We start from the raw sequence: 26,037 nt of genomic DNA, 5'->3' as shown, positions 1-26,037 counted from the left end.
CAAAAAGCTCTTTTCTCTGTGGAAACAATACCCTCCCACAATGGGCTCCATGCAATCCAGAACCCACATGAGGCACCAGAACTCTGGCTCCTCTTTCCTCCTGGCTCACCAAACTTCTCCAAGGGAAGAGAAATGACTGCTTCAGGCAGTACAAGCTCTGGGGGGGGGGGGGAGGAGGGAGTCTGGCCCCTTAATACACAAGGAAGCTTCTGGAAAACTGGGCTGAGTCTTTCACTCCAAATGAATGAGAAGTCAGAACTAGCTTTTGAAATATCTAAGCAACTGTTGTAAAACAATACAATCATTCTCACCACATAAAACAATTCTGGTGGGCCTAAGGAAACTTCTGGATACTTGAATTGCCCTGATGGGGTGATCTAACCTGTGGGCTTGAGTCTGAGCCCACTCAATTGTGCATGTTAATTAATTATATGCAGAGTGTGTGTGTGTGTGTGTGTGTGTGTGTATCTTACCAGTTATACTGGAATAAGATGGATGGGGGGAAGTCGGGGCTGGGAAGATGGCCCACTGGTACAGTGCTTGCCTAGCATGCTTGAAGCCCTGGGTTCCATTCCTCACTACCACATAGACAGAAAAAGCCAGAAGTGGTGCTGTGGCTTAAGTGGTAGAGCCCTAGCCTTGAGCAAAAGGCCCTTAGGGACAGTGCCCAGGCCCTGAGTTCAATCCCCAGGACAGTCAAAAAAAAAAAAAGTTCTAGAGACTTTCCTGCCTGGGTGAACTTAGAACCACAATTCGAAAATCTCAGCCTGCCCGTCTCCCTCCCTCCCTCTCTCGCTCTCTCTCTTTTTCCCTTTTCAGTCCTGCGGCTTGAACTCAGGGCCTGAGCCCTATCTCTGACCTTCTCTTGCTCAATGCTCGCACTTTACCACTTGAGCCAGTAGGAGAAATTCAGTTGTTTATTTGCCTTAGGTTTTCCCTCTCCTGAAAAGGAACTGACTTGCCAGGATTTAAGAGGAAGAAGGGGGAAAGGGGAAGAGAAGAAGCAGCAGCCGCTGCCGCCAACGTAGAGGACCGCAGAACTGAGAAGTGGGGACTTGGAGTCACTGCCGTTGCTTGATCAAGCCGCACCTGACCACGGACCCCACGACATTTTTCTGCTATGCCACTATAGCTACGTTTTGTTTAATGTGGCTTGGGTATTCTGTCACTTGTGATTTTAGAAAAAGGAAAGAGAAAAAAGCTCCCTCATTCACTCATTCATTTCCTCCCCCTCCATATCTATATGGGCGCATCTCGGAGCCAGTTTGGATTTCCGCTGTGGATTTCCCGCTCCTCTTTGGAGGACGTGTCTCTCTGCAGGAGAAGGAATGTTTTGAAACAGTCGGAGCTCCAGCTCCTCGGCACCCCAAATAGATGCGCCACATATGTTTCCGGGCTCCACAGGCACGGGGCTGTCATCTGGCTTCTGTCCTGAAACGCACAGCCATCCTCTCCTGGGAGAAGAGCCAGCCCCCCCCCCCCCCACACCCCGGCAGAGCCGCCCAGACCAGGAGGGGAATCCTGGGACGGTGAGCCTCCTGGCCAGTGTTAGCTGGACGGTTCTAGAACAGGGTGGACAAGAATGAGGGCCTCTGGTCTGGCCACTCATCAGCAGGAGATTGAGGGTCAAGTGTGGCTTTGACTTGGGCAAGCCATGGGAGAGCTTCACACGGGCCCTCTGACCCAGGCGAGGTCAAGAGCCAGTGCAGACACGGGCGGCCTGAGCAGCCGTGGAAGGCTCGGTGTGTGCCGGTGCGTGGCTCAAGGCCTTAGCACCTCAGCTACAGGAGGGGCACAGGGGGGAGGACCTTTGCATTTTCTTTTCTTTTTTCTCCGTGTGTGTGGCACTGAGGGATTGAACCCAGGACTGCAGCATGCTGGGTGAGCGAGCTCTCTCCCACTAAGCCACATCCCCAGTCCCAGTAGAAGAATCTTCTCCGTCCAGACACGCGTGTAAGCTGGAGGGTCACAGAAAACGTGTTTCAAGCTCGCAACAGCTTCGTGAGTTTTGGTGTTACCCAAAGAAGAGAACTGAGTCAGAAAAGCAGGAGCCCTGAGTCCAGCCACAAAGGGACACTGGGGCCCCTGAGGGAATGTCCCATATCACACGTGTCGCCCCAGCCCTGCCTGCCATGCAGAGACCCTGTGGTAGGGCTGGAATGGAGCTCAGCGGCAGCAGGCTGGCCCAGGGTGTGTGTCCACCTTCCACTTCTCTTTCTAGAATTTTCCATACGTGAGGAGCAGCTCCCAGAATAACTCACCAGGACCCCTGGGAGCTCCGGGGCTCTGCCTGCAGTCTCAGGAGAGGAGGGTGAGGAGGGGTCCAGAATCCTTGGAGAGGTCAACTAATTGGGGAGGAGGGGGGCTTACAGGACCCCCAAGCCTTTGAGAAAGTGAGCTCCTAGGCCAGACACCACGGGCCGTCTGGTTGGGTATTTGTTGGTTTTTGCCAGCCCTGGGGCTGGCACTCTGGGCCTGAGCACTGTCCCTGAGCTCCCTTTTGCTTAAGGCTAGAGTTCTACCACTTGAACCCCAGCTCCGCTTCTGGCTTTTTCTGAGATAAGAATCTCAGAGGCTTTCCTGCTTCTAGGCTGGCTTCCAACCTTGATCCTCAGATCTCAGCCTCCTGGATAGCTAGGATCCCACGGGCTCCTGGCTGTCTGGATGTTCTATTTCTTTCCCTTACAATATTTACACGAAATGTTAAAACCTAACACCAACAAATGTTTCAGAATTGGGAAAATGTTTGAAGTTACTTTCATTTCTTACTCCCCGTTCTCATTTCTCCTACTCAAAAACACCTTGTGTTAGTAGATTCTCTAGACTTTTTTGTAGCACTTTAAACAAAAATACTTTTTTTTTTTTTTTTGGTGCCAGTACTGGGACTTCAACTCAGGGCCCAGGCTCTGTTCTGTGCAGTTTTCCTCTGAAAGCTGGTGCCCTAATACTTGAGCCACAGCTCTATTTCCGGCTTTTAGGAGGAGCTCTGGAGTCTCAGGGACCTAACTTCTGTAGGCTGGCTTTGAATCTTGATCATCAGATCTCAGTCTCCTGAATAGCTGGGATTACAGGCATGAGCCACCTTGTCCAGCTTACATGGCTTTTCTTTGAGCTCATGGTCCTGGGCTTGCTAGGCAAATGCTCTATTTTTTGAGCCTGCCTCCAAGTCCAGAATTTCCATGTTTTTACTCTAAAACAACAACAAAAAATTCCAAGTTTTTGTTAGCTTTAAATAACATAATGGTTCATTTATCATGTGGTATGAGACAGCTCAACTTTATCTTCCAAATTGTTAGCCAGGAAAGCCAAAGAAATGGATGGGGACTGGGAATGTGGCCTAGTGGTAGAGTGCTTGCCTAGCATGCATGAAGCCCAGGGGTTCCATTCCTCAGAACCACATACACAGAGGGAGCTGGAAATGGCCCTGTGGCTCAAGTGGTAGAATGCTAGTCTTAAGAACAAAAGAAGCTCAGGGATAGTGCCCAGGCCTTGAGTTTGAGGCCCAGGACTGGCAAAAGATAAATATAAATAAATAAATGGATGCAACTTCCATTCTTTCCCATGGACCCCACTGACTGACGGTCAGATTTCTTATCTATCAAATCTTTCTTAGTTTCCCATTCTGTCCTTTTGATTTGTCAGTTTATTCTTCAGTCAATACCGGAAAATGATTTTATTTCTTAGTAGAAAAGGAATAAGGCCTTATTATAGAAAGATCAGAAAACACGGACGCATACTCACATACATACTCACATGCACACACACATACATGTGCTTGCACACACAAAACACACACATATACGCATTTGCCACTTCAGACAGGGACAGCCATTTATTTTGTTGTGTATCCTGCCAGAGTACTTAATTTATTTATTGTTGACCATAGTTAATTGGAGATAAGAGTCTCATAGCCTAGGCTGGCTTTGAACCATGATCCTCAGATCTCAGACTCCCGCTGAGTAGCTAGGATTACAGGTATGAGCCACGAGTGCCTAGCGAAGATGTATAAATACATATTTATAAAGTAAAATGAAGATTGTAACCCTCAGGTATATTCCTCTAACCCACAGTCTTTTCCACCATTCATTCATTCATTCATTCATTCAATCACTCCTTCTGTGGTCCTGAGACTGGCTTGAACTTTGAGTCACGGTGCCACTTCTAGTTTTCTGCTGTTAATTAGAGATGAGTCTCATGGACTTTAATGCCCAGGCTGGCTTTGAACCTCAATCCCCTACTTTTATATATAAAATCTATTAGTATATGCATATTTATTTATTTCCTGATCAATATTTAAAATTTCATTCCATTAAACTGGTTTTGATTTTTTTGCCAGTCCTGGGCTTGAGCTCAGGGCCTGAGCACTGTCCTTGGACTTTCTCAAGGCTAGAGCTCTACCACTTGAGCCTCAGCACCGTTTCCAACTTTTTTTCTATGTATGTGATACCAAGGAATGTAACCCGGGTCTTCGTGCATGCTAGGCAAGCACTCTACCACTAGGCCAAACTCCCGGCCCCCTGGTTTTGATTATTCTGAAATCAAAAATAAATTTAAGGCTCAGTGAAAGCTCTGGGTTAGTATGTTTGGTGGACACGTGCACATACAAACATGCACACAGACTGTGTACGTGCAAACTTATACATGCTCCAACTATGATTGGCAAAACTAGAAAACAAAGCTTGCTCTTGTTCTCCATGCAGCTGTCCCAGTTCAGGCTTCTAGAGAAAGAAGTCAGTGAAGAAAAGGGAGTGAGCCGAGTTCTTTAGGGAAAGTGGTTTCCAGGCAGAAGGCAGGTCAACTTTAGCCTCTAGGGCTTGAGTACTCTCTCTCATTGGCCCCCAAGGAATTCCTACCCTAAATTCAATCAAGTACCCAGGGTGGGAGAGGTCCCAGCTTTCCACTGTAGTTGGGCTGGGTTGGGGGATGGGCCGGGTGGCTCACTTCTGTAATCCTAGCTACCCGAGGCTGAGAGCTGAAGATCTTGGTTCCAAGCTAGCCTAGGATGAACAGTCCGGGAGGCTCGTAGCTCCAGTTCCCCACTGCAAAGCCAGAAGGGGAGCCGTGGCTCAAGTGGTTCAAGGTGCCTAGGCCCTAGGTTGGAGCCTGTAAATGAGCCCCAAAACAAACACCGGCTCTGTAAGCCCAGCTGACCCCGGCAGGGTAGAGTGGATGCGAGGAGGGTGGCTTTGTTTTGTTAAGTTAGTCTATTGTCCAGGCCTGGTTTGTTGAGCTCTCCCTGCAGGCTGAAGGTAGCCAATTTAATCCTTCAATACAGGGTGGAGTTCTAGGACCTCAGGCTTTGTCCCTGAAACAGTGGGATCACTTCCTCCATTCTGGTTCCCCAGGCTATATATGGGTGGTATTCACTTATCCCCCCCCCCCATCACTCCCCTAGGACCAAAGATTAAGTGGCCCAGTAAGCAGAAGTGGAGGTGTGGCTCAAATGGTAGTCTGGAGCAAAAAAGCTGACCCTAAATTCAAGTCCTAAAATAAGTGAAATATCCTGCTTTCTGTGGAAGAAATTTAACCTGTCATTTAAACACAAAATCTACACACACACACACACACACACACACACACACACACACACACACAGACTTCTCAGAAAGCAATCTATAGATGTACAACCATTTGTTACAGAAAATAGGAAATGTAGGGCTGGGAATGTGGCTTAGTGGTAGGGTGCTTCCCTAACACGCATGAAGCCCTGGGATGGATTCCTCAATATCACATACACAGAAAAAGCCAGAAGGGGCGCTGTGGCTTAAGTGGTAGAGTGCTAGCCTTGAGCAAAAGGCCCTGAAGTCAAGCCCCAGGACTGGCAAAAATTTAAAAGAAAGAAAATTCAGGGAAAACATTTTAAGAATTCAAAAAAGAAAAAGAATTTATAAGAATTCAAAATGAAGGGGGAAAAAAAAGGAAGGGCAAATTCAACTCATAAGTCATGAGTAAGAAGGAAATAAGAAAAGAGAACAAATCAATAAAATAGGAAACCAACAAGCATTAGAGGAAAATCAACAAGACAAAAGTTGGTTTTCTGACAAGATCAATAAAATTGATAAGCCTTTAGAATAAAAGAAGACACAAATTGTCAATAAACATTGATTTAAGTTTGTTTTCCTTTTAGGTTAAATGTACACATCTCTTTTCTTTTTTTGGTTCAAGAATGGTTCTCAATCTTGGTTCCTGATGCTTTCTTTCTGAGGAATGCCTCCAGCCCCTACATAACTTTCTTTCTGTCCTCCCTCCCTTCCTTCTTTCCCTACCTCCTCCTTCCCTCTCTTCCTCTCTTCTTTCTTTGCCATACTGGGACACATATCGTAACTGTCCTTTGTAAATGCTGATATGGTGCAAGTACTCCTAATGACGTCTTTTCTAGTCCTGAGGCTCCAATTCTGGGCATGGCTGGGCACTCTCTCTCCCTTTTTTTTCCCACCAGCTGGGGGCCTTGAGCTTGGGCTTTCTCAAGGCTAGAGCTCTAGCCCTTGAGTCACAGCACCATTTCTGGCTTTTTTCTATGTATGTGATACTGAGGAATCGAACCCAGGACCTCGTGCATGCTAGGCAAGCACTCTACCACTAGGCCAAACTCCTGATCTTGGGCACTCTCTCAAGGCTAGCACTCTACCACTTGAGCCACAGTGCCACTCCCAACTGTTTTTGTGATTAGGTAAGAGTCTCAAGGTTTTTCCTGCCAGGTCTGGCTTTGAACCATGTTCTTCAGATCTCAGCCTCCTGAGTAGCTAGAAATTACAGGCATCAGCCTCTGGTGCCCAGCTTATAGTATTTTTTTCCCCCTTTTGTTTTCTTCTTTTTTTTTTTTTGTGCAGACCATAGGGCTTGAACTCAGGAGGAGTGCAGTGCAGGGGTGTGGTGGTGGGGTAAAGAATTCACAGGGGGAGGGACGGTGTTTCTGCCAGTGTAGACAGGAATAGGAGACCAGCACACTGAGGTGACATTAAGAGATGTCTGATTCAAACCTCGTCATAGATCTTCTTTCCAAACCAGGTCCCACATTTGCATTTATTGATGGAGCATGATGGATGGCTTAGTCCTCCCCCCAGCATCTGATTTGACGGTCTGTGGTCTGTTCTCTCTCTCTCTCTCTCTCTCTCTCTCTCTCTCTCTCTCTCTCTCTCTCTCTCTCTCCCCCTCTCTCTCCCCCCTCCCTCCCTCCCTTCCTCCTTCCCTCTCCCTACTGCTGCCTTTGTTTGGTTTTTGCTCTGCAGTGTCTTTGTGTTTCTTTCAGACTATTTTGCTGCTGCTTCTAGGCTAGTTTTTCTGATGTTGTGCCAGTAGGGGGGCTTGAACTCAGGACCCAAACACTGTCCTTTAGTTTACAGGTTTGGGGGGGGGGTTGCTCAAGGCTGGTGCTCTATCACTTTAGTTATACCTCCACTTCTGAAATTTTGGTGGTTAATTGGAGGTCAGAGATTTTCCTGCCAGGGCTGGTTTTGAACCTAGATCTTCAGATCTCAGCTAGGGTTGCAGGTGGGAGCCACCGGGAAGGGCTTCTCCTATTCCTGGCTGCCTGGTCTGTAGTTTGTGCTGATGAGCTGAAGTTAAGATGCAGCCGTGGATTTTATCCCTCGGTTCCGCACACACAGAAAAGGTCAGAAGTCGCACGGTGACTGGAGTCACGGGCCTGCGCAAAGGAAGCTCAGGGACCGGGCCCTGGGCCTGGATTCAAGCCCCGGAACGGACAAAACAAACCACAGCCGAGCCCGATCCTCTGGGGAGACGGGCTGGAAGCCTTTGGTGAGGATCCAGGAGTTCCTTACTTACCGGGTGCCTTCAAAATGGTGTCCTCTAACCCAGCCTAACCCATCTGAGACTCTAGATACATCATCCCCTCTCCATCTTCATCCTTGAACGAAGGCTGGCGGCCTCGGGTCCAGGCTCTGAGGGACCCTCGCAGGCGCTGGGGGAGGCCGAGGGGGGCGGGTGACACCCCAGGGCTCCGGGCTGCTGTGGGGAGGTCCCATCTGACCCCCCATCTGCTCCCTGGCCTCGATTTCCCCTTGGTGCACCGGTGCACGACTTTCCCTCTGGTGGCACGGAGGGAGGGGGGGAGCTGGCGACCGGCGCCCCAGCCCCCTGCCCGCCGGCGGCCACGCGCGCAGCCCTGCGTCCCGGGCGTCGGTCCGGAGAGGACTCGGCGCCTTTAAGTCCCGCCCGGGGCACCGGGTCGCGCGGCGCTGTTCCGGGATCCGCCGGTCGGGGCCGGGCGCGGCCTCCGGGAGCCTCGGGACGGGATCGGGACGGAGGGCGGAGGACGCACGGACGATGAGCCGCATCTACGACGACCGCGCGCTCCGGAACCGGGCGGTGCGGAGCGCGCGGCTGCCCGGCGCCTGGGACCCCGCCGCCCACCAGGGGTAGGGACGCCAGGGCCGGGCCGAGCGGCGAGCGTGGGCCCGGGCCGCATCCCCGCCGCGGAGGCGCGGGGCGCGGGGAGGCCGCGGGGCGGAGGGCGCGGGGCGCGGCGTCTCTCGCTCCTCTCCCCGCAGCGGGTCTCCTTCTCCCCCGCAGCGGCCCCGGCGTCCTGCTGGAGGGGGAACTGGCCGACGTGTCCCGGCACAGCGTCTGCGATGCCCAGGGCCGGAAGGTGAGGCCGCCCCGCGCCCTCCCGGAGCAGCCCGGGGTCCCGCCGCCCCGCGCCCTCCCCGCCCAGCCCGGGGTCCCGCCGCCCCGCGCCCTCCCCGCCCAGCCCGGGGTCCCGCCGCCCCGCGCCCTCCCGGCCCAGCCCGGGGTCCCGCCGCCCCGCGCCCTCCCCGCCCAGCCCGGGGTCCCGCCGCCCCGCGCCCTCCCGGCCCAGCCCGGGGTCCCGCCTCGCCGCCGGGCGTCCCGGGTCACAGGACGGCACCTGGCCCGCGCCGGGCCCTCTCGGGGGTCTCGGGCGCGCGGGCGGGCGGCCCAGCCCGGGCCTCCCCGAGCCGGGTGGGCTTCCAGGACCCGCGACGAGCGGCCCCCTCGTCTGCCCCCAGGAACGCTACCGCGTCCTCTACGTCCGGCCCAGCCGCATCCACCGCAGGAAGTTCGACGCCAGGGGAAACGAAATGGAGCCCAACTTCAGCGACTCCCGGAAGGTGAACACCGGCTTCCTGCCGTCCTCCTACAGTAGGTGCCGCCCGGCGCCCCTCAGCCCTGACGCTGGGCCCCGCAGCACGCTGGGCCTCCACGCCCCGGTTTCCCGGCACATCCCTCCCTGCTCCCCTCTTGCTCGCAGTCGGGCCCGGCTGGCCTTCCCGACTCCGCTCCTCCCTACAGTGGAGCAGCCTCTCCCGAGCTCGGTGGTGGGGTCTCCTGGGCCCTGTCCCCACCACTTCGCCTGGGTCACTCATCCCTGCCTCTCAGGCCTGTCCTTCTGGAGCTTCAGGAGGCTGAGATCTGGGGACCAAGGGTTGAAGCCTGGGCAGAAAAGGCGGTGAGACTCTTGTTTCCAAGTAACCAACAAAAAGCCAGAAGTGGAGCTTTGGTTCGAGTGGTGGAGTTCAAGCCTTCAGCAGAAAGCAGCTCAGGGACAGTACCGAGGCCTTGAGTTCAAGCCCCAGGACTGGCCCAGAAAATACCAACCAAACAAAAACACACTGTCCCGGCTGGCTTGCTGTGTGGCAGACATGGAGCAAGCCCTAGGCAGGCCTTGCCCCCTCTCACCTCCGACCTGGTAGGGCCTGTGTCCATGCCTATTTCCCCAAGCCGAGAGGAAGGTTTGCTTCAGGCAGCAGGGTGGGTGATTGCAGCTCCTTGAGTGCTGGGGTGGGGCATGGGCTTTGGTCAGCCCTGAGCTGCCCGCCAGTCCAGCATTCCGACTCCAAGAACCTTGTGCCTGCAGAGGTGGAGGCCAAGGGGGACACGGACAGGCTCTCACCCGAGGCCCTGCAGGCGTTGGTGAACAAGCCTGAGCTGCTGGCCCTGACCACCAGCCTCACCCCCGAGCACACAGTGGCCTTCTGGATGCCTGAGTCAGAGATGGAGGCGATAGAGCTGGAGCTGGGGATGGGGGTACGGCTGAAAACTCGAGGTGACGGCCCCTTCCTAGGTGAGCAGTGTACCCTCAGGCTGCCAAGCCCTAACCCAGGGCCTCCAGATCCCACCCAATGACAACTAGACCTGGTTGTGTGTGTGTGTGGGGGGACTTCCTGGATGGACAGGCATGGGGGCAGCCAGCTCTTCTCTTCTTTCAGAGTCGATAGCCAAGCTGGAGGCTGGGACAGTGACCAAGTGCAATTTTACTGGTGATGGAAAGACTGGGGCATCCTGGACAGACAATATCATGGCCCAGAAATCTTCTGAGGGGACCACCGAGGTTCGAGAGCAGGGGGACGGGGCAGAGGACGAGGAGTGGGTAGGTCATTTTTTCCTTTCCCGGTTTTGAGGTTTGAACTTAGGACCTCTTTCTTTTACCTGGCATTTTCCTCTCCCAGCTTGTGCTGTCTCCCTTGAGCCATGCCTCCACTTTCAGATTTCTTGCTGATTATTTGGAAATAGGAGTCTTTGAGATGTGTCTAACCAGACTGGCTTCAAACAAATACTGGTTGTCAGATCCTCAACCTCTGTGTGGCTGCGAGTATAGGCAGGAGGCAGGGTCCCCAACCCTGTTGATTTTGAATGTCACTCCTCTATGGAGCATTTCGAGCAATGATTTTGACTAAAGCTGTGGATGGTGTGTGAAGGTCCTTTAGTTCCAGTTAAGCTAGCTGTCAAGCAGTGGAATTGCCAGGCTGGCTGTGGGGTCAGCTGTAAGGATGGGTGTGTAACCCTCATTTGTCTGGAGTCACAGGTCTGTTGCCCCTTGTCTTTCTCTAGGACGACTGACATCCACAGACCTTGGAAGCCTCCAGGTCCAGCCTGTACTCTCTGTGGAGCCTTGAGAATTGCCCGCCTGTGTTCCCATCCTGGAGCTGACGGGAGCAGCCGGTCAACCAGGCCCTACCTGTTCCTCCCCATGCTGTCTCGGAATTAGCCGTGAAACAAGCTCTGCTGAAATCAAATCCAAGACCAGGACACTGGGGGAGGGATGCTGGGCTGTGGCTTGTGTGGTGGGAAAGTGGGGCGTGGGGAGGGTCTCTGCCACAGCCGGCCACCTTCCACACACTTTCCTCTCCAGGGCTGCTGTCCCATTGGCTCTGTTGTTTTGCTGTTAGGGCTCAAAACCAGGGCTTTGTACACCAAGCTGCACTCCTTACCTAAGGGGAGGGCCACATTTTTTATTTCATCTTTTTCTTGTGGGTTTTTTTTTTTTTTTTTGTACTTTGAGAACTTTCTATGAATGAGTAAACCTTCAGGAAAGAATTGCTCCAGACCGACTGGGTTCTCTGGTAGGGATGCATCGTTTCCAGGTGCTCTGTGATCCTGTCTTCAGTCATGACTACTGCCCCTGGAAAGGGCGCCCAGGCCCAGATCCATGAGGATATCTACATGGGGAGCCTGTATGTCCTCAGTTGAAAGCTAGGTGACCATGTTATGAGGATCCTGCTTCATTCAGCACAGGGAAGAGAGGTAGTGGTGACCTGGTGAGTACTGCGTCTCCTCATGAGTCAGAATCAGTGCTGGGTGCTTTCAGTGATCACTAGTCAGACAGCATTGAGCTTCTCCTGGTGCTAATACTTATACTAGGTACTTAGTCTATCTTAATGGGTTCAGCAATTCTATGACAGGGTGTTACCCCTATTTTTGCATATAAGACTGAGGTGCTGAGATTCCCTACTATTGGGGAAAGGAAGTTGAACCCAAAGATTCAAACTTAAGGGCTGGGAGTTTGGCCTAGTGGTAGTGTTTGCTTAGCATGCACCTGGGTTCGATTCCTCAGTACCACATATATAGAAAAAAAAAGCCAGAAGTGGTGCTGTGGCTCAAGTGGTAGAGCTCTAGCCTTGAGAAAGCCCAAGGACAGTGCTCAGGCCTTGGGCTCAAGCCCAGGACTGGCAAAAAAAAAAGAAAAAGATTCAGGGGGCCAGGAGTTTGGCCTAGTGGTAGGGTGCTTGCCTAGCATGCATGAAGACCCGGGTTCAATTCCTTGGTACCCCACATACATAGCAAAAAGCCTGATGTGGTGCTGAGGCTCAAGTGGTAGAGTGGTAACCTTGAGAAAGTCCAAGGACAGTGCTCAAGCCCTGAGCCTAAGCCCAGGACTGGCAAAAAAAAGAAAAAGATTCAAACTTAAAAGCCCATATTTGTGTGTGTGTGTGTGTGTGTGTGTGTGTGTGTGTGTGTGTGTGTGTGTGTGTGTATATGCGCGAGTGCATATGCCGGTAATGGGGCTTGAACTCAGGGTCCTTAGCTTTTTCTCAAGTCGAGAGTCTACCAGAGCCACACATCTACTTCAGGCTTTTTCCCTTTAGATTTTTTATTAAATAAAACAAAACACAAGCCATCGTTACAGAAGCTCTATGTCTGTCCCTCTGTATATCTTGCCACCCAATGATGTTTTAAAAATAACTTGCATTGCACTCAGCTGTTCCAGCGCTGGCTCCCTCTGTGTTGTCACACTAGTCTGAGGTGAGCAGCCCTCCCTCCGGCCTTCCAGCTGGACCCATGAGGACCTTGGCTGAGGTGCCCGGGATCCCAAGGCTGGCACACCAGGGCATGCACTATTTATCTACCAGATAGGCCACCATTCCCGGGTGTCACACATGTTTCAGACCAATTCTGAAAACTCAGGTCGTTTTTCTTGTAGGTAGGCAGAACAATGCACTTGGTTTCTGGGCGTCTAATGTCACGAAGACCAGTGTATAACGCTCGTCCCTAGGGACCCCGAACCAGACTGGCAGCCTTACCCCGGGCTCCCTCTGGGAAACAAGCGTGTTGCCCACTTGCGATCGCTGGTGCTTCTAACATAACGTGACATTAAAGATCCCTCATTCTGCCATTCGCCGTGGACGTGCAGACAGCCCTGCGCCGCCCCCACCCGCGCTCAGCAGCACCCAAGCCCTCAGGCCTCTCCGGAGCGCCAGAGGTCGGGCCCTTCCGCGCTTGGGCTGAGTTTCCGGGGGGGAACGGGACGCCCGGATGACGTCTAGGAGAGACGCCCGGAAACGCTTCCGGGGGCCCTCTATCGGCGGGACACCGGCCGGAAGTGCCCTTGTTGTGGCGGAAGTAGGCGCTTTCCGGTAGTGCCGAGAGAAGCGTGGCTGTCCGCGATGATCCAGGCCATTCTGGTTTTCAACAACCACGGGAAGCCGCGGCTGGTCCGCTTCTACCAGCGTTTCGTGAGTGCGGCCCGGCCTCGCCGCGCTCCGCGGGGCGCTGGGCGTCGGAGGGCCCCGCTCCGCCCCGGCCCCCCGGGCCTCCGCCCCCCCGTCCCCCGGGCCTCCGCCCCCCCGGCGCCCCCCGGCGCCCCCCGTCCCCCTCCGTCCCCCCGGCGCCCTCCGTCCCCCGGGCCTCCGTCCCCTGGTCCCCCAGCCTTCCCCCGCGTCCCGGGCCCCGGCCTTCCCATTCCCTTCCGTGACACTCAGACCCTCAGGGCGCAGGGGCGGGCGCCATGGCGCCTCCCGGCGGGAATGTCTGGGGCGGACGTCACTTCCTCCTCCGGCGACGTCACGTCTCCCGGCCGTCATTCAGTCGTGCGGTTTCATGTTTAAATCTGGCGTTGTGATTATAAAGATTGCTTGTACAGAAGGGTGACCAGCTCAGGTCTGGTGATGAATCCATGCCTTTTTTTTTTGGACAATGTCACTTCTTCCTTCGCTTTCCCCGTCCCATCCATGCCCCCAAGTTACACAGTTCATTTTCTACTATAGTGCATACTGAAGAACATGATTGCATTTGTTCGCCCTCCTTCCCTTACTGCGCCCCTCCTTTCCGCCTCCCCCCCCAAAAAAAAAGCCAAAACCAAAACAAACCCCACTACCAACAACAAAAACATGCTTCCATTTTCTGGAATTGTTCCAATAGTGTTTAAATGTCCAGGAGGTGTTGGGTTTCTTTTCTTTTCCACCTAAGAACTGGAAAAGTTCCTTTTTGGAGTTATTTTACCTTTTACTTTACTGTTGGCTGGAACTTTCCACTGACCAGATAACCTTCATTTTGTAGGTAGAGGGAAAAAAGTCTTTAAAAATGGAGAGGTGGGTCCAAGAGTTTGGCCTACTGGTAGAGTGCTTGCCTAGGACGCACAAAGACCTGGGTTTTACTCAATACCACAGTAAAAGGAGCAACTGGTGCTGTGGCTCAAGTGGTAAAGTTCTGCTGTGAGAAAGCCCAAGAACAGTGCTCAGGCCTGAGTCCAAGCCCCAAGACTGGTCAAAAAGAAAAAAAAAATGGAGAAGTGGTGAAACATTGTCAGATGAGGGCACAATGTAGTCATGTTTGACTCTTCCAAAAACATTGCTGTCCATGGAAAAGCACAAGCCTTATTTGCCTCCTATCTCCTCTGAATAGTTTCTCTCCCTCCCTCTCTCTCTCTCTCTCTCTCTCTCTCTCTCTCTCTCTCTCTCTCTCTCCTCTCCCTCCCCCCTCTTTTCTTCTCTCTCTTCTCTTCTCCTCCCCCCCTCTCTCTCTTTCTCCTCTCTTCCTCTTTCTCTCTCCTCTTCTCTCCTCCTCCTCCTCCTTCTTCCTTCCCCCCCTTTCCCCCATCCTGAAGTTTAAAACTCAGGGCTGTCTCTGAGGTTTTTGGGTTTTTTTTTGGTTGTGGGGCTTGGGTTCTTGGTCAGGACGCTGTCCCTGAGCTTTTCAGCTACTGCCCTACCCCTTGAGCCACAGGGCCACTTCCAGTTTTCTAGTGATTAATTGGAGATAAGAGTCTCATGGTCTTTAGTGCCCAGGCTGGCTTTGAACCCAGATCCTCAGATCTCAGTCTCCTGAGTAGCTAGGACTACAGGCATGAACCATTATACTTGGCCAGTCTCTGAGCTTTTGTACTCAAGGCTAGTGCTCTTGAGCCATAGCTCCACTTCTGGGCTTTTTTTGGGGTGCTTTATTGGAGATAAAAGTCTCACAGACTTCCTGCTTATGCTGCCTTTGAACAGGGATCCTCAGATCTGAGCCTCCTGAGTAGTTAAGATAACAGGCTTGAGCCACCAGCGCTACACTGGAAATTTTCTTTGGGGCTGGGTTTCCGAGTGAGACCCAAGAGGGAAGAGAAAACAAAAACCAGGCAGGCATTGGTGGCTCCTGTCTTTAATCCTGGTACCCAGGAGCTGAGTTCATCTGAGTCCTTACATCCTATGACCTCGTCATGGGATGTGGCTCTTTAGACTTGCCCACGGATTTCATTTGTGTTGTTGTCCTACAGCCAGAAGAAATTCAACAACAAATTGTGCGGGAGACCTTCCATCTTGTCCTCAAGCGAGATGACAACATCTGTAACTTCTTGGAGGGTGGAAGGTAACAGTCTGCTCCATCCCCTGCCCTCCAGCCATCGTGATGCTGGCCTGGCACTGTAGGGTGTGTCAGGCGTGTCTGGGGCTTGTCCTGGGACTGCTGCGCCTGCTTGGGAAGCTGTGGCGCGGTTGTGTTTCATCTGTTACTCAGCTGTGTGGTCTCTGGGAAGATAGGAGGACATGTGAGAAGGCTGTCGCTGCCTCTGGCTTGCTCTTCATGTGGTGGAAATGGCCCTGCTCGGTGTTCAGCCTTCCCCTTTCCATGGACTGTTGTCATTCCTTGGTGCTGGCATGTCAGCCTTCTTCCTCTCGCACAGCTTGATCGGCGGCTCTGACTACAAGCTGATTTACCGCCACTATGCTACCCTCTACTTTGTGTTCTGTGTGGACTCCTCTGAGAGTGAACTTGGGATCTTGGACCTCATCCAGGTACGTGCCATCCGTCAGCTGTGGTGGCACCAGGGTTTCTGAGTCCGCAGCTTAAGGGGCCTTCTGCTTCCTTGTTGAGGGAGGGAAATGTTGCCGGCAGCCACTAGATGGTGCTCGAGGTGTCCCAAACCACCGAGCCCGGGAGCCACACAGTGATGAAAACTGGATGGTGGAATTGGGTTTGGGGGCACCTTGGGGCCTGTACCTCTTGTCAGCAGCAGACTGCCCAAGATCCCATGAACAGGGTCTTTATTGATTATCAGACAGGGAAGGATGTGCAGGAAGCAAGTTAGCAATCTCTTTGAAGTTTCAGATGCAGGCAAGTGAAACAATCTCAGGATGAGTGACTTCCTTATCTTAGGAACTGAGGTGAACCGCAGTTTGTTTAGGCCTTCACCTGACTCCAAGGTCCAAGAATGTTTGGATTTTAATTAACTCACATTTAGGGAAGAATCTTGGGTCTCACTAATGCTAACAGCAATCGATCTTTCTTAGGTTCCACTCCCAGCTATCTGGGGGTGTCAGAGAATGGCATTTCAATTAGATCTAATTTCTCAACCTTTACAGGTTCTAACACTCAGGCCCTGAGTTCAAGCCTCGGGACCAGAAAAAAAAATAGTTAAGATGTACATAAGAGATACATGTAGGAGCTGTAAGTTAAGCTGGTTCCTGATAAGATGTTTTGAAGTGAAAGTCCATTGAAATCATCTGACCAAGCTGTTGGTTCTATAATGAAAGTATGTCCTGTACCCACAGAGGTGGAGGCCTACGGGAAGGACTGGCATTCCCAGTAGCTGGTGCCCAGTTCTTTTCTATGGACTCTCATCTCACAGAGGGGACGAAAGCCGTGTGAGTGTGCTGGTTGTATTGCCAGCGTGAGCGCAAGCTGTTCCTGTCTTAGGCAAGAGGGAAGATGAGCACATGTTGGAGAGGCAAGGCGGGGCTGGCTGGTGCCCGGGGATGGGGAGTGATGCTCACTTCGGAGTAGCATCACTGGCCCTGGGCTTCCCTCGTGCCAGGCAGCGCCCCGCCCCAGCCTCGGAGATGGACGCCATGTGTCGTGGGTGACAGGTAGACCCTTTTACTGTCCCACGTGCCTGTTTCCTCTCCTGCTAGGTTTTTGTGGAGACTCTGGACAAGCATTTTGAAAATGTGTGCGAACTGGATTTGATCTTCCATATGGACAAGGTATGTTCCCTTCCCAGCCAAGACTGCCGGGCGGTCAGAGGCCTTCCTCTGCTTTCTTCAGCTGTTTCACTCTCCCTTGCTCTGGAACCTGTTCTCCTTATTTGTTTGTTACTGTACGCAGATTCCCTCTGCAGGTTGAGGATTGAGGTTGATACACTAGACAAGCACCATACCACTGAGCTGCGTGCCTGAACTGAAGTTGACCTATTTAGTACGTTTTGTAGTTTTTGCTAGGTTTAAATTAACTTAGGCTGATGAAAAGAGAACACTACGTAGGCAGGAAGGAAAAAAGTTTTTATTCTGATCTGCACCCTGCCATACATAATGAGATGCATGGCCTTTCCTCTTCCTTCGCTCCCTTCCTTCCTTTCCCTCCCTCCCTCCCTCCCTCCCTCCCTCCCTCCCTCCCTCCCTCCCTTCCTTTCTTTACAAACTGTCCTGACTGAGCTCTCCAGGTGCAGTCATGGGCGTCAGGTCTCACTCCTGGTGTCAAAGGAGCTTTCACCCGGTTGCTATAAGTTTCCTCGGGGATAGAGTTCTTAGTGGAGATGAGGGGCTTTCGTCATAAAGGAGGCCAGCTTGGATGGAGAAACTTGTCTGTGGCCCCTGAGGTCCTCCGTGTCGTGTGGTTTTCCTCATTCTAATGGCGCCTGCTAAGCATCTGGGAGGAGGACCCTCCCGCCCCGGTGGCTTTCACAAAGAAATAAAAGGCCATAAACTTGTGGCGTTATCTCCTTCAGCTTATCTTCAAGTAAGTTCTATAAAGTACTTTGTGCTTCCACTGCACATTTTTTGTACAGTTTATGGAACTGTTTATTTTCCCGCAGTGAATGTGATACTGGGAAATGTCTATCTCTTGGAGCTTTTGACAGGCGATGGCACCATGAGTCAGAATCTACCGTGCTCACCTTTACAATGTCCAAAGATGTTTTCTGGCAGGTGACTTTCTTCTCATGGGATTCCAGGCTTATGTTTGTCCTCATGAAATGCAATTGTGAATTCAGGTGTATCTTGGACTTTTTGCTTTTTACTTACGTAAATCTAAAGTCTGTTAGAAAACAATAGGAACATTACTGTAAACACCACCCATATTTGTGTGTGTGTGTGTGTGTGTGTGTGTGTGTGGTACTAGGACTTGAACTCAGGGCCTCTAAGCAAATGTTCTGCCACTCGAATCATGCCTCCTGCCCACCACTCTTTTTTGTCTGTTCTGGGGCTTGAACTCAGGGCTTAAGCAGTGTACTTGGACACTTTTTGCTCAAGGCTAGGGCTCTCCCACTTGAGCCACAGCACCAATTCTGGCTTTTTCTTTGTATGTGGTACTGGGGAACCGACCTCAGGGCTTGGTGCATGCTAGGCGAGTATTCTACCACTAGGTCAAACTCACAGCCCCCCACCAGTCTTTTTCATGGAAGTCTTCTTCCCATCAGGAGCAGCAGCTCTCTCCAGACCCTAGGCCTTCTAGATCTCCTCAACGAGCCTTGGCAGCTGTCCTGCCACCTGGGAGAGGGGACAAGTCTTGTTCCTCTGGAGGCTGTTGGTCACTCACTGTGCAGCCAGGTTTCGCTGGTGGCCTGGCTTGAGCTTCTCCCTGCATCTGCTCTCTCACGGTGGGTGTGAGACGTGTGTTATGGAAGAGGGAGTCTAGAGCTGGAAGAATAATAGAAGTTGCAGGTGATTTGCCTTCCCTGTACCCAGGGCTACCCCTCCCCTGAGCGGATGACAGCAGTACTTTGGTCCTAGTAATTATCTTCTTTGTCTTCCTTTTATTGCGGTCAATTCTGCACAGGTTTTATCTTCCTTTGATTCAAAGAGTTTTGAGGGCAGGGTCCATGTCTTCTCTTTCAGTTTTCTTTTGTGCTGGCCCTGGGACCTGAGCTCATGGCCCGGACGCTGTCTCTGAGCTTTTCTCTTCAAGACTAGTGCTCTACCACTGGAGCCACACACATCTCCACTTTCGGATTTTTGGGTAGTTAAGAGTCATGGGCTTCCCTGCCTGGATTGGCTTTGACCAACAGTCCTCAGCTCTCAGCCTCCTGAGTAGCTGGAATGGCAGACACGCCTGGCCACGCCAGTGGCCTGGGCCCCCATCTCACTTTCGGTTCTTCTCCCGCTCTAGACATCCTGTGAGGTTAGCATACCTGAACATAGCTCTTATCACAGTCGTATTCTTGTGCTGAGGATGAGGAGGGGCTTTGACCCTAACATGTTTCCTTTTATGTGCCGACAGGGTGGGAAACATGTATGTACGTGACTTGAGAGGGAACTTCATGAGCTTTTGTTCTTTCTTTTTTTGGCCTGGGCTGGCCTTGAACTGTCATTCTCCGTGTCTGCCTCCCCAGTAGTTTAGATTACAGCGTTAATCAAAACGTTCCATGCAGAGCGTTACTGCTTCCATCACACTGGGTTGGTTAGTGGAGGTGTGCGGCGGACGTGTGGAGGGGGTCATGGCTGTGGGGGACCCGCTGCCTTCTCCTCCCACTTCAGGCCAGCGCCCTCCCTTGCTCTGCCCCACCCCCTGGGTGAGCTAGGGCTTCACCGTCACTCCGTGGCTATAGCTTTACCTTCATGGGTTGAGTGGCCTTTTGTGAGCTGTCGACCCAAGAGTTTTACTGTGTATGTGGAAAAATGCATTAAAAGTGTTAAATATAAATATCTTGGGGAGGGGTGGGGGGGAGGGTAATGGGTACCAAGACATGTGAAAGGGTATCAATGTATGTGAATTAATGCACCTTCTATCTGGCAAATATCATGTAACCCTTTTATTAATTACAATGAAAAATATAAAAAAAAATAAATATCTGGTAGCGGGCCAATTGTAGGTTCGTATGCTGGGCAGCAGGTGACAGAGAAGGGGTCAGCTCTGTCTGAAGAGGCCAGCCTGGGGTTCAACACCCAAGACCTGGAGGGCTATGGGGATTTTACAAAACTGCCTGCTGGGGTCCAGCATGAAGAAGAGGGGTGCTCAGCCCACCCCGACCCTGTGCCTCGCAGCCCTCCATGTGAACCCCCTTTCTTCAGTGTTGAGGCCAAACCCAAGGCCTTGTTCATGCTCTGCCCTCCAGACTCATCTCTTCCTCTGCATCTGGAGCGCCACTGTCGCTCAGACCTTTTCTGGCCGGGGAACCTCTGATTTTAGGTCTTCAGGGGAGTCACGCCTTCCCAGAGACTCACGCTGCTCCCAGGGGCTGTGGGGCCTAACATGGACAGATTGTCTTCCTGTGGTGTCTGCGAGCGGACTGGCTCACAGGAAGCTCAGGTACTGGCTTCTGTGCTTTCACTATTTGTTTTTGAACCAGTCCTGGGGCGTGCACTCCGGGCCTGGGCACTGTCCTTGAGCTTCTGTTGCTCAAGGCTAGCACTCTACCACTTGAGCCACAGCCCCACTTACAGCTTCTTCTGTTTATGTAGTAAACGAATCGAACCAAGGGCTTCATGCATGCTAGGCAAGCACGCGACCACTAAGCCATCCTGTGTTTTTGGTGGGGGAGAGGTCAGTCATGGGTCTTGAACTCAAGGCCTGGTGTCCCTAAGCTTTTTCACTGAAGTCTCTAGTGCTCTATCACGCTGCCACTTCTGTTTCCCGCCCCACCCCTTGGTTAAAGATCTCATGGACTTTCTTGCCCAGGCTGGCATTGAACTGTGATGCGTAGATCTCAGCCTCCTAAAGAGCTGGGATGGCAGGTGCGAGCCGCGGCACCTGGCCTGCAGTTCCTGCTGTTGAAAGAGTGGAGTAGGAAGAGCTCTTGAATGCTGACCTGGGATACAGCGCTCCTCCTGTTTCACCCAAAGAGGAACGTGCACTCTTTTGTATTCCCCTGCCATCTTCTTCCTCCCCGCTGGTGTCTTGGTGTCTTGACATTTATCTTAATTAATCTTTATGTTCGGGCGAGACTCTTCCTGGTTGTGATCACATCCAGATCAGATGACTGCTGGATTTGCCAAGAATGAAGGAATCAATAGCACTTTTGTTTAGACCCTGAACCGCAGTCCACCCTGGAGATAAGCCTCCACATCTTTGTTTCAGACTCGGTGGTGAATGGAGCGAGGCCGTCCCGGCCTCTTTGGGACTCTGGGAGATCTTTGCCTGTTGTCCTCCTCTCACCCCTATCTTGTGGAACGCTGTTATCAGGGCTCAGGTTTCAGATTTGCCCCCTCAGTTGTAAATTCCCCTGGTATTTACCTAGATTCCACCTGTGTCCTCCAGTCTGTCTACCTGGTCTTTCTGTTCTTCCATCTCTTCCTGTTCTTCAGAAGAGCCCTTTGTGCTCTGACTGGATCTCTAGGGTAGGCGTTGCATGGGGTCATGGGTTCAGTTTCTAGTGTCGGCCGCACACTTCCCACCTCTGTGCTCCACAGCTGCCAGCTGGCTCAGGCCCCTCCATCTGCACTCGAGAATCCATGCCCAGCCCAGGTTTTCCCAGTGCTGCTTGTTCATCCTTCATTAGCATTCCCTGATAGAGCCGTGCTTACTGGAGGGTGTGTGTGATGTTTCAGGTCTCTGTGTGCCAGGACAAAAGTATTTTTAAAATATTAATTTTTCTCATATAATTTTTATTGTAATTAATAGAAGGGTTACATTCTATTCACCAGATAGAAGGTGCATTACTTCACAAACACTGATACCCTTTCTCATGTTTTGGTCCCCATTTCCCTCCCCCACTCCCATATTATTATTATTATATCTGCTGGTCCTGGGACTTGAACTCTGGGCTTGGGTACTGCCTCTGAGCTCCGTTTTGCTCAAGGCTAGTGCTCTACCACTTGAGCCACAGTGCCACTTCTGCCTTTTCATTTTTTCTTTTCTGTGAGTAATTGGAAATGAGAGTCTCTCGGACTTTCCTGCCTGTGCTGGCTTTGATCTGTGATCCTGAGATCTCAGCCTGCTGAGGTTTAAGCCACCAGCTCCTAGCTTTTTACAATTATTTTCAAGTTAAAAACAATTAGGTGCTGGCACTGAGGCTTGAACTCAGGGCCTCTCTCTATGACTCCATATTTTTCGCTCAGGTCTGGAGCTGTCCCAAGTGGGCCAGGCCTCGGGTCCAGTGTTCCTGGTGTAGGTAGTGGTGTGCAGGCACACCCGGAGTGCTTTGGGAGGACCAGCTCCTTCTGGAGGAGATGGGCTGGGATTCCCAGGGGCAAGGCCAAGAAGCAGCAGGTGGAGGGTTTCCTACCCGAGAGAAACCACAGGCTTCCTGGAGGAGCCTGAGGTGTGGCACAGCTGCCTGCCCAGTGGGAGAGAGATTCTCTTGGCCCGAGTTGGTGGCCCTCAGGGGCAGCTTGGCCCAGGGAGTCACCTGCTGAAGGCTGGTGCTGGTGGGGCAGAAGTGGGGCGCGCAAGGCTCCGTCCTGCTCCCTCCCTTCCCCTTCCGGATTCTGCTATCTCAGTGAGAACTGGCGCTGGCATCCTGTGGTCACCCTGGTCCTGTCCTCCTGTGAAGGAGCACTGGTGCTCACCGTCCTGTCCCGTCCTGTCCCCCCCCCCCCGCCCCGAATCCAGCCCTGGACCTCAGCCTCCGTCCTTAAACCACCTCTGGCACTGCTGAACGCAGTCGTCATGCTGGGGGGGGGGGCGTGTGTGCATGTGTGCGCGTGCACTGGAGACAGGAGTTCATATTTGTGTTGACTATGACGTGCTGAGGATGGGGCGGCATTGCTGAGAGGGGCTCACCCCGGGAGCTTGGACATCAGGCCCTGCGGGTGGCAGCTCTGCTGCGGGAAGGCCCACCCTGCCCTGCCCTCCCCCAGGTGCACTACATCCTCCAGGAGGTGGTGATGGGCGGGATGGTGCTGGAGACGAACATGAATGAAATCGTGGCTCAGATCGAAGCGCAGAACAGGCTGGAGAAATCAGAGGTGAGTGAGCGTCGTGTTCTGGCTGTCCCTGGGTGAGAGGGCAGTGGGCATGTGCACCCGTCCCCGTTCCCTCTTCCCTCCCTGGCTTGGAAGGCTGGCTGGAAAGGAGGAGGGCAAGGATGCTTTGAAACACACGTGCACATGGAAAGGCATGCGCCTGGCTTTTGGTTATCATCCGTGTGTGTGTACACACTTGTGTGTGCATGTGCATGTATGGCTACCTGCCGGGAGTGGGCTTGAACTCAGGGCCTCATGTCGCTCAGCTTTCTTGCCCATGGCTAGCTCTCAACTACTTAGAGCCACAGTACCACTTCCAGTTTTTCTGGTGGTTAATTGGAGAGAAGAGTCTCATGGACTCAGGCTTGGGATTTAGCTCAATAGAAGAGCCCTTGTCTGGCAAGTGCAAGGCCTTGAGTTCGGTCCCCAGTTCTAGGAAGTCTCATGGACTCTTCTGCCCAGTCTGGCTTTGAACTGCCATCCTTAGATCTCAGCCTCTTGGGTAGCTAAGATGATAGGTGTCAAACACTGTTAGATAGGGGCTGGCTTCAAATGTGATTCTCAGATCTTAGAGCCACCTGGTTACAGCATTCACCCTGCTTACGGCCCATTTATTATGTAGAATTCTTCCTCTCAGAGCCACGTGCGTCCCGGAGGACCCAGAATTCCCTTTGCACATTCACCTAATTTGGGTGCTATTTGAACAGTTTCTTGTGATGGCTTTCAGCCCTCAGAGTCCCACGTTTTCTCGTTTTCAGTCAGTCTTGGGAAAAGCTACAGTGGAGTCGGGAATCAGGGTTTGAAAGAACCATGCCAGTCCACTTGCCACATGGTGTCGGCTCATCCCCTCAGATAAACCTAACCTGTGGGAAATAGAAGAAACTGGATGTCGGTGGTTCACACCTGTAGACCTCGCTGCTTGGGAGGCTGAGATCTGAGGATCATGGTTCAAAGCCACCCCAGGCAGGAAAGTCTAAGACTTCATCATCAAAGTAAGCAAGAAGTGGACTGTGGCTCAAGTGGTAGAGTGCCAGCCTTGAGCAGAAAAAACTAGGGGTAACACAGCACCCAGGCCCAAGACCAAGCTGTACACTGCCATAGCATGTGTGCACACTCATACGCGCATGCCGTACAAGCTTTGCATCACGGAAGCTGCCTGATCTTCTGAAGCCAGTCACTGTCCTTTATGGACTGTCACTTCCCCTCCCAAAGCATTTCCAGACCTCTGCCTGGAAGTGGCTTAGTGCCTGAGCAGTGCAGGCTAGGATGTTTCCCGGAACGTGAATCAGGGACAACAGATCTGGAAAGCAGAAGACCTGAGGCTCTCTGACCTCGGGCGTCCTGGTCAGCTCTTCCTCTCCCTGCACTCAGAGTGGGCCACATTGGTGAGCCTGGTACTGCTTCCCTCCTGGTTGCTTCTCACCAAGCCTCCTGTGCCTGACACAAGCACCTGACATGTGTGAGCGCCTCCTGGCCCCCTCTTCCAGCTCACACGGGCTGGCCAGCGCTGCCTGAGCACTGTGCATCTCCATGACTGCGCTTGTCAGAAACACAGCTTCTTGAGGAAAGGCTTTGTTTTCTTGTGTTTCACAACTAGGAAAGTCCCTACGATGCACGTACGTGTGTGTGTGTGTGTGTGTGTGTGTGTGTGTGTTGTATCCTGGAGCTTGAACTCAGGGCTTGGGTGCTGTACCTGAGCTTTGTGTTCAAGGCTAGCACTCTTACACTTGAGCCACAGCTCCACTTCCAGCCTTCTGTGGTTGATGGGCAATGAGGGGCGGCTCTGCCCGCCCAGTGCAGTCCACGTCCACCTCCCGAGTAGCCAGGATGACGGCGCCGTGCACCTCACGTGCGCGTCTCAAGGTTGCAGCAAGTGTGTGTGAGCCCCGGGCCGGCCGGCGAGTCACCACGGGCCACAGCCACCTCTGAGGAGGTCAAGATGGCTCCGACCTCTCCTGTGTGTGCCCAGGGCAGAGCTCTTCTACATCTCCACCCGCCTTGTTCGTAAAGAACATAGCCGGGCGGGTCCCCCAGCTACCCAACGATCACTTGACGGGAGCATCTACGGGACTGTTTCTAATGAACCATCAGAAGGCCAGGGTGTCGCTGTGGCTCAAGACGGAGAGAGCTAGCCTTGAGGACTAGCAAAGAGACGGAAGAGAGACAGAGGCAGAGAGATGGGGGGCCTCTGAGGCTGCACGTCTCCCCTGTCTCTGCAGGGCGGCCTGGCCGCAGCCCCTGCCCGGGCCGTGTCCGCCGTGAAGAACATGAACCTGCCCGAGATGCCCCGCAACATCAACATCGGTGACCTCAACATCAAAGTCCCCAACCTGTCCCAGTTCGTGTGAGCAGGGCACGGAGCCCCTCGGCCCGTCAGCCTGCAGTCAGATCTGTGTGCGCCCCAAGCGGGCCACCCGCCCTCCCCCACATGGCCGCTGTGGCGTCCTCACTGTCCTCACCGCCAGCTGCTGCAGGACATGGGTGCACGCGCAGGCCTGCCCACCCCGCAGACCCTCTAGAGCCAGCGAGCCCCTGACGGAACCCGCCCTGGCTCCCCGGCTCCCAGGCTTCTGTGGCCTGTAGACGTGGCTGAGCAGGGCGGGGAGGGCAGTGGTCTGCTGTGTGCTGGGCTGTGGCCTCCCTCCTGCGCCTGGAGGAGCCAGGTGAGCCGCCAGCAGCCGGAGGAGCCCGGGACCCGTGTCTCAAGGCTTGTGGTTGGTTTTGGCAGTCATTTCCCACCTTCACGCCCTTTCACACTTGTGATGGTAAAATGGGAATAAAAGAAGGAAACACTGCCCAGGCACATCTTTCCCCGTCCTCGATTCTTTCCCAGACTCCCTGCCCTTCCCTTGCAGCTTTACCCTGCATAAGGTGGCTTCCCTCCATTTTCTTTTTCCCCACAGGCCATTGATAGGAAACTTGAGTTTCAAATCAGCTTCTCATAAGCTGCACCCTGAGGCTGGCCGATGGCAGCTGAGGGTTTAGCACTCACCCTCTCCTCAGCCCTGGAGAGCTGCACGGCCGGGAGGCACGGGAGGAAACGGTCCCTGCAAGTGCCCTTTCCATTTCCAAAAGGGAATGCATTCCCTTAGTTCTAGCTGTAAGGACCTGAAGACGGCAGGTAAAGGCCCCTCCCCCGCAGCCACAGCCAGGGGTTCCCAGCCAAAGGATAGAGAAGCAAGATCCGGAGTCAGGATCAAGACGGCACGGTGCAGTTCCACCTGCCTTGGGTGGCGGGCCCCAGCCC

At 53.0% G+C, this 26,037-nt stretch overlaps 2 protein-coding genes across 4 annotated transcripts; both read left to right on the top strand.

Annotated features, from left to right (window-relative positions):
• Positions 1-8,181: 8,181 nt before the first annotated feature.
• Positions 8,182-11,305, top strand: Arpin (actin related protein 2/3 complex inhibitor). The gene is made up of 6 exons (XM_090321660.1): positions 8,182-8,378; positions 8,533-8,608; positions 8,988-9,120; positions 9,836-10,042; positions 10,188-10,348; positions 10,810-11,305. The coding sequence occupies exons 1-6, from the start codon at positions 8,287-8,289 to the stop codon at positions 10,816-10,818; spliced, it is 678 nt and encodes a 225-aa protein (XP_090177786.1). The 5' UTR covers positions 8,182-8,286; the 3' UTR covers positions 10,819-11,305.
• Positions 11,306-13,069: 1,764 nt separating this feature from the next.
• Positions 13,070-25,585, top strand: Ap3s2 (adaptor related protein complex 3 subunit sigma 2). Of its 3 annotated transcripts, none has more exons than XM_090321662.1 (6): positions 13,070-13,211; positions 15,233-15,324; positions 15,638-15,749; positions 16,866-16,937; positions 22,686-22,793; positions 24,529-25,001. In XM_090321662.1, the coding sequence occupies exons 1-6, from the start codon at positions 13,143-13,145 to the stop codon at positions 24,562-24,564; spliced, it is 489 nt and encodes a 162-aa protein (XP_090177788.1). In that variant the 5' UTR covers positions 13,070-13,142; the 3' UTR covers positions 24,565-25,001. The 3 variants fall into 3 exon arrangements, with proteins under 3 accessions (XP_090177788.1, XP_090177787.1, XP_090177789.1); XM_090321661.1 differs by lacking the exon at positions 24,529-25,001 and adding an exon at positions 23,549-24,485; XM_090321663.1 differs by lacking the exon at positions 24,529-25,001 and adding an exon at positions 25,010-25,585 and having other exon boundaries at positions 13,074-13,211.
• Positions 25,586-26,037: the final 452 nt, after the last annotated feature.

This window comes from Megascapheus bottae, chromosome 30, assembly GCF_031878675.1.
Source record: "Megascapheus bottae isolate mThoBot1 chromosome 30, mThoBot2.hap1, whole genome shotgun sequence".
Classification (NCBI taxonomy): Eukaryota; Metazoa; Chordata; class Mammalia; order Rodentia; family Geomyidae; genus Megascapheus; species Megascapheus bottae.
The sequence above is the reverse complement of the archived record's forward strand: the minus strand, read 5'-3'. Positions and strand labels throughout refer to the sequence as shown.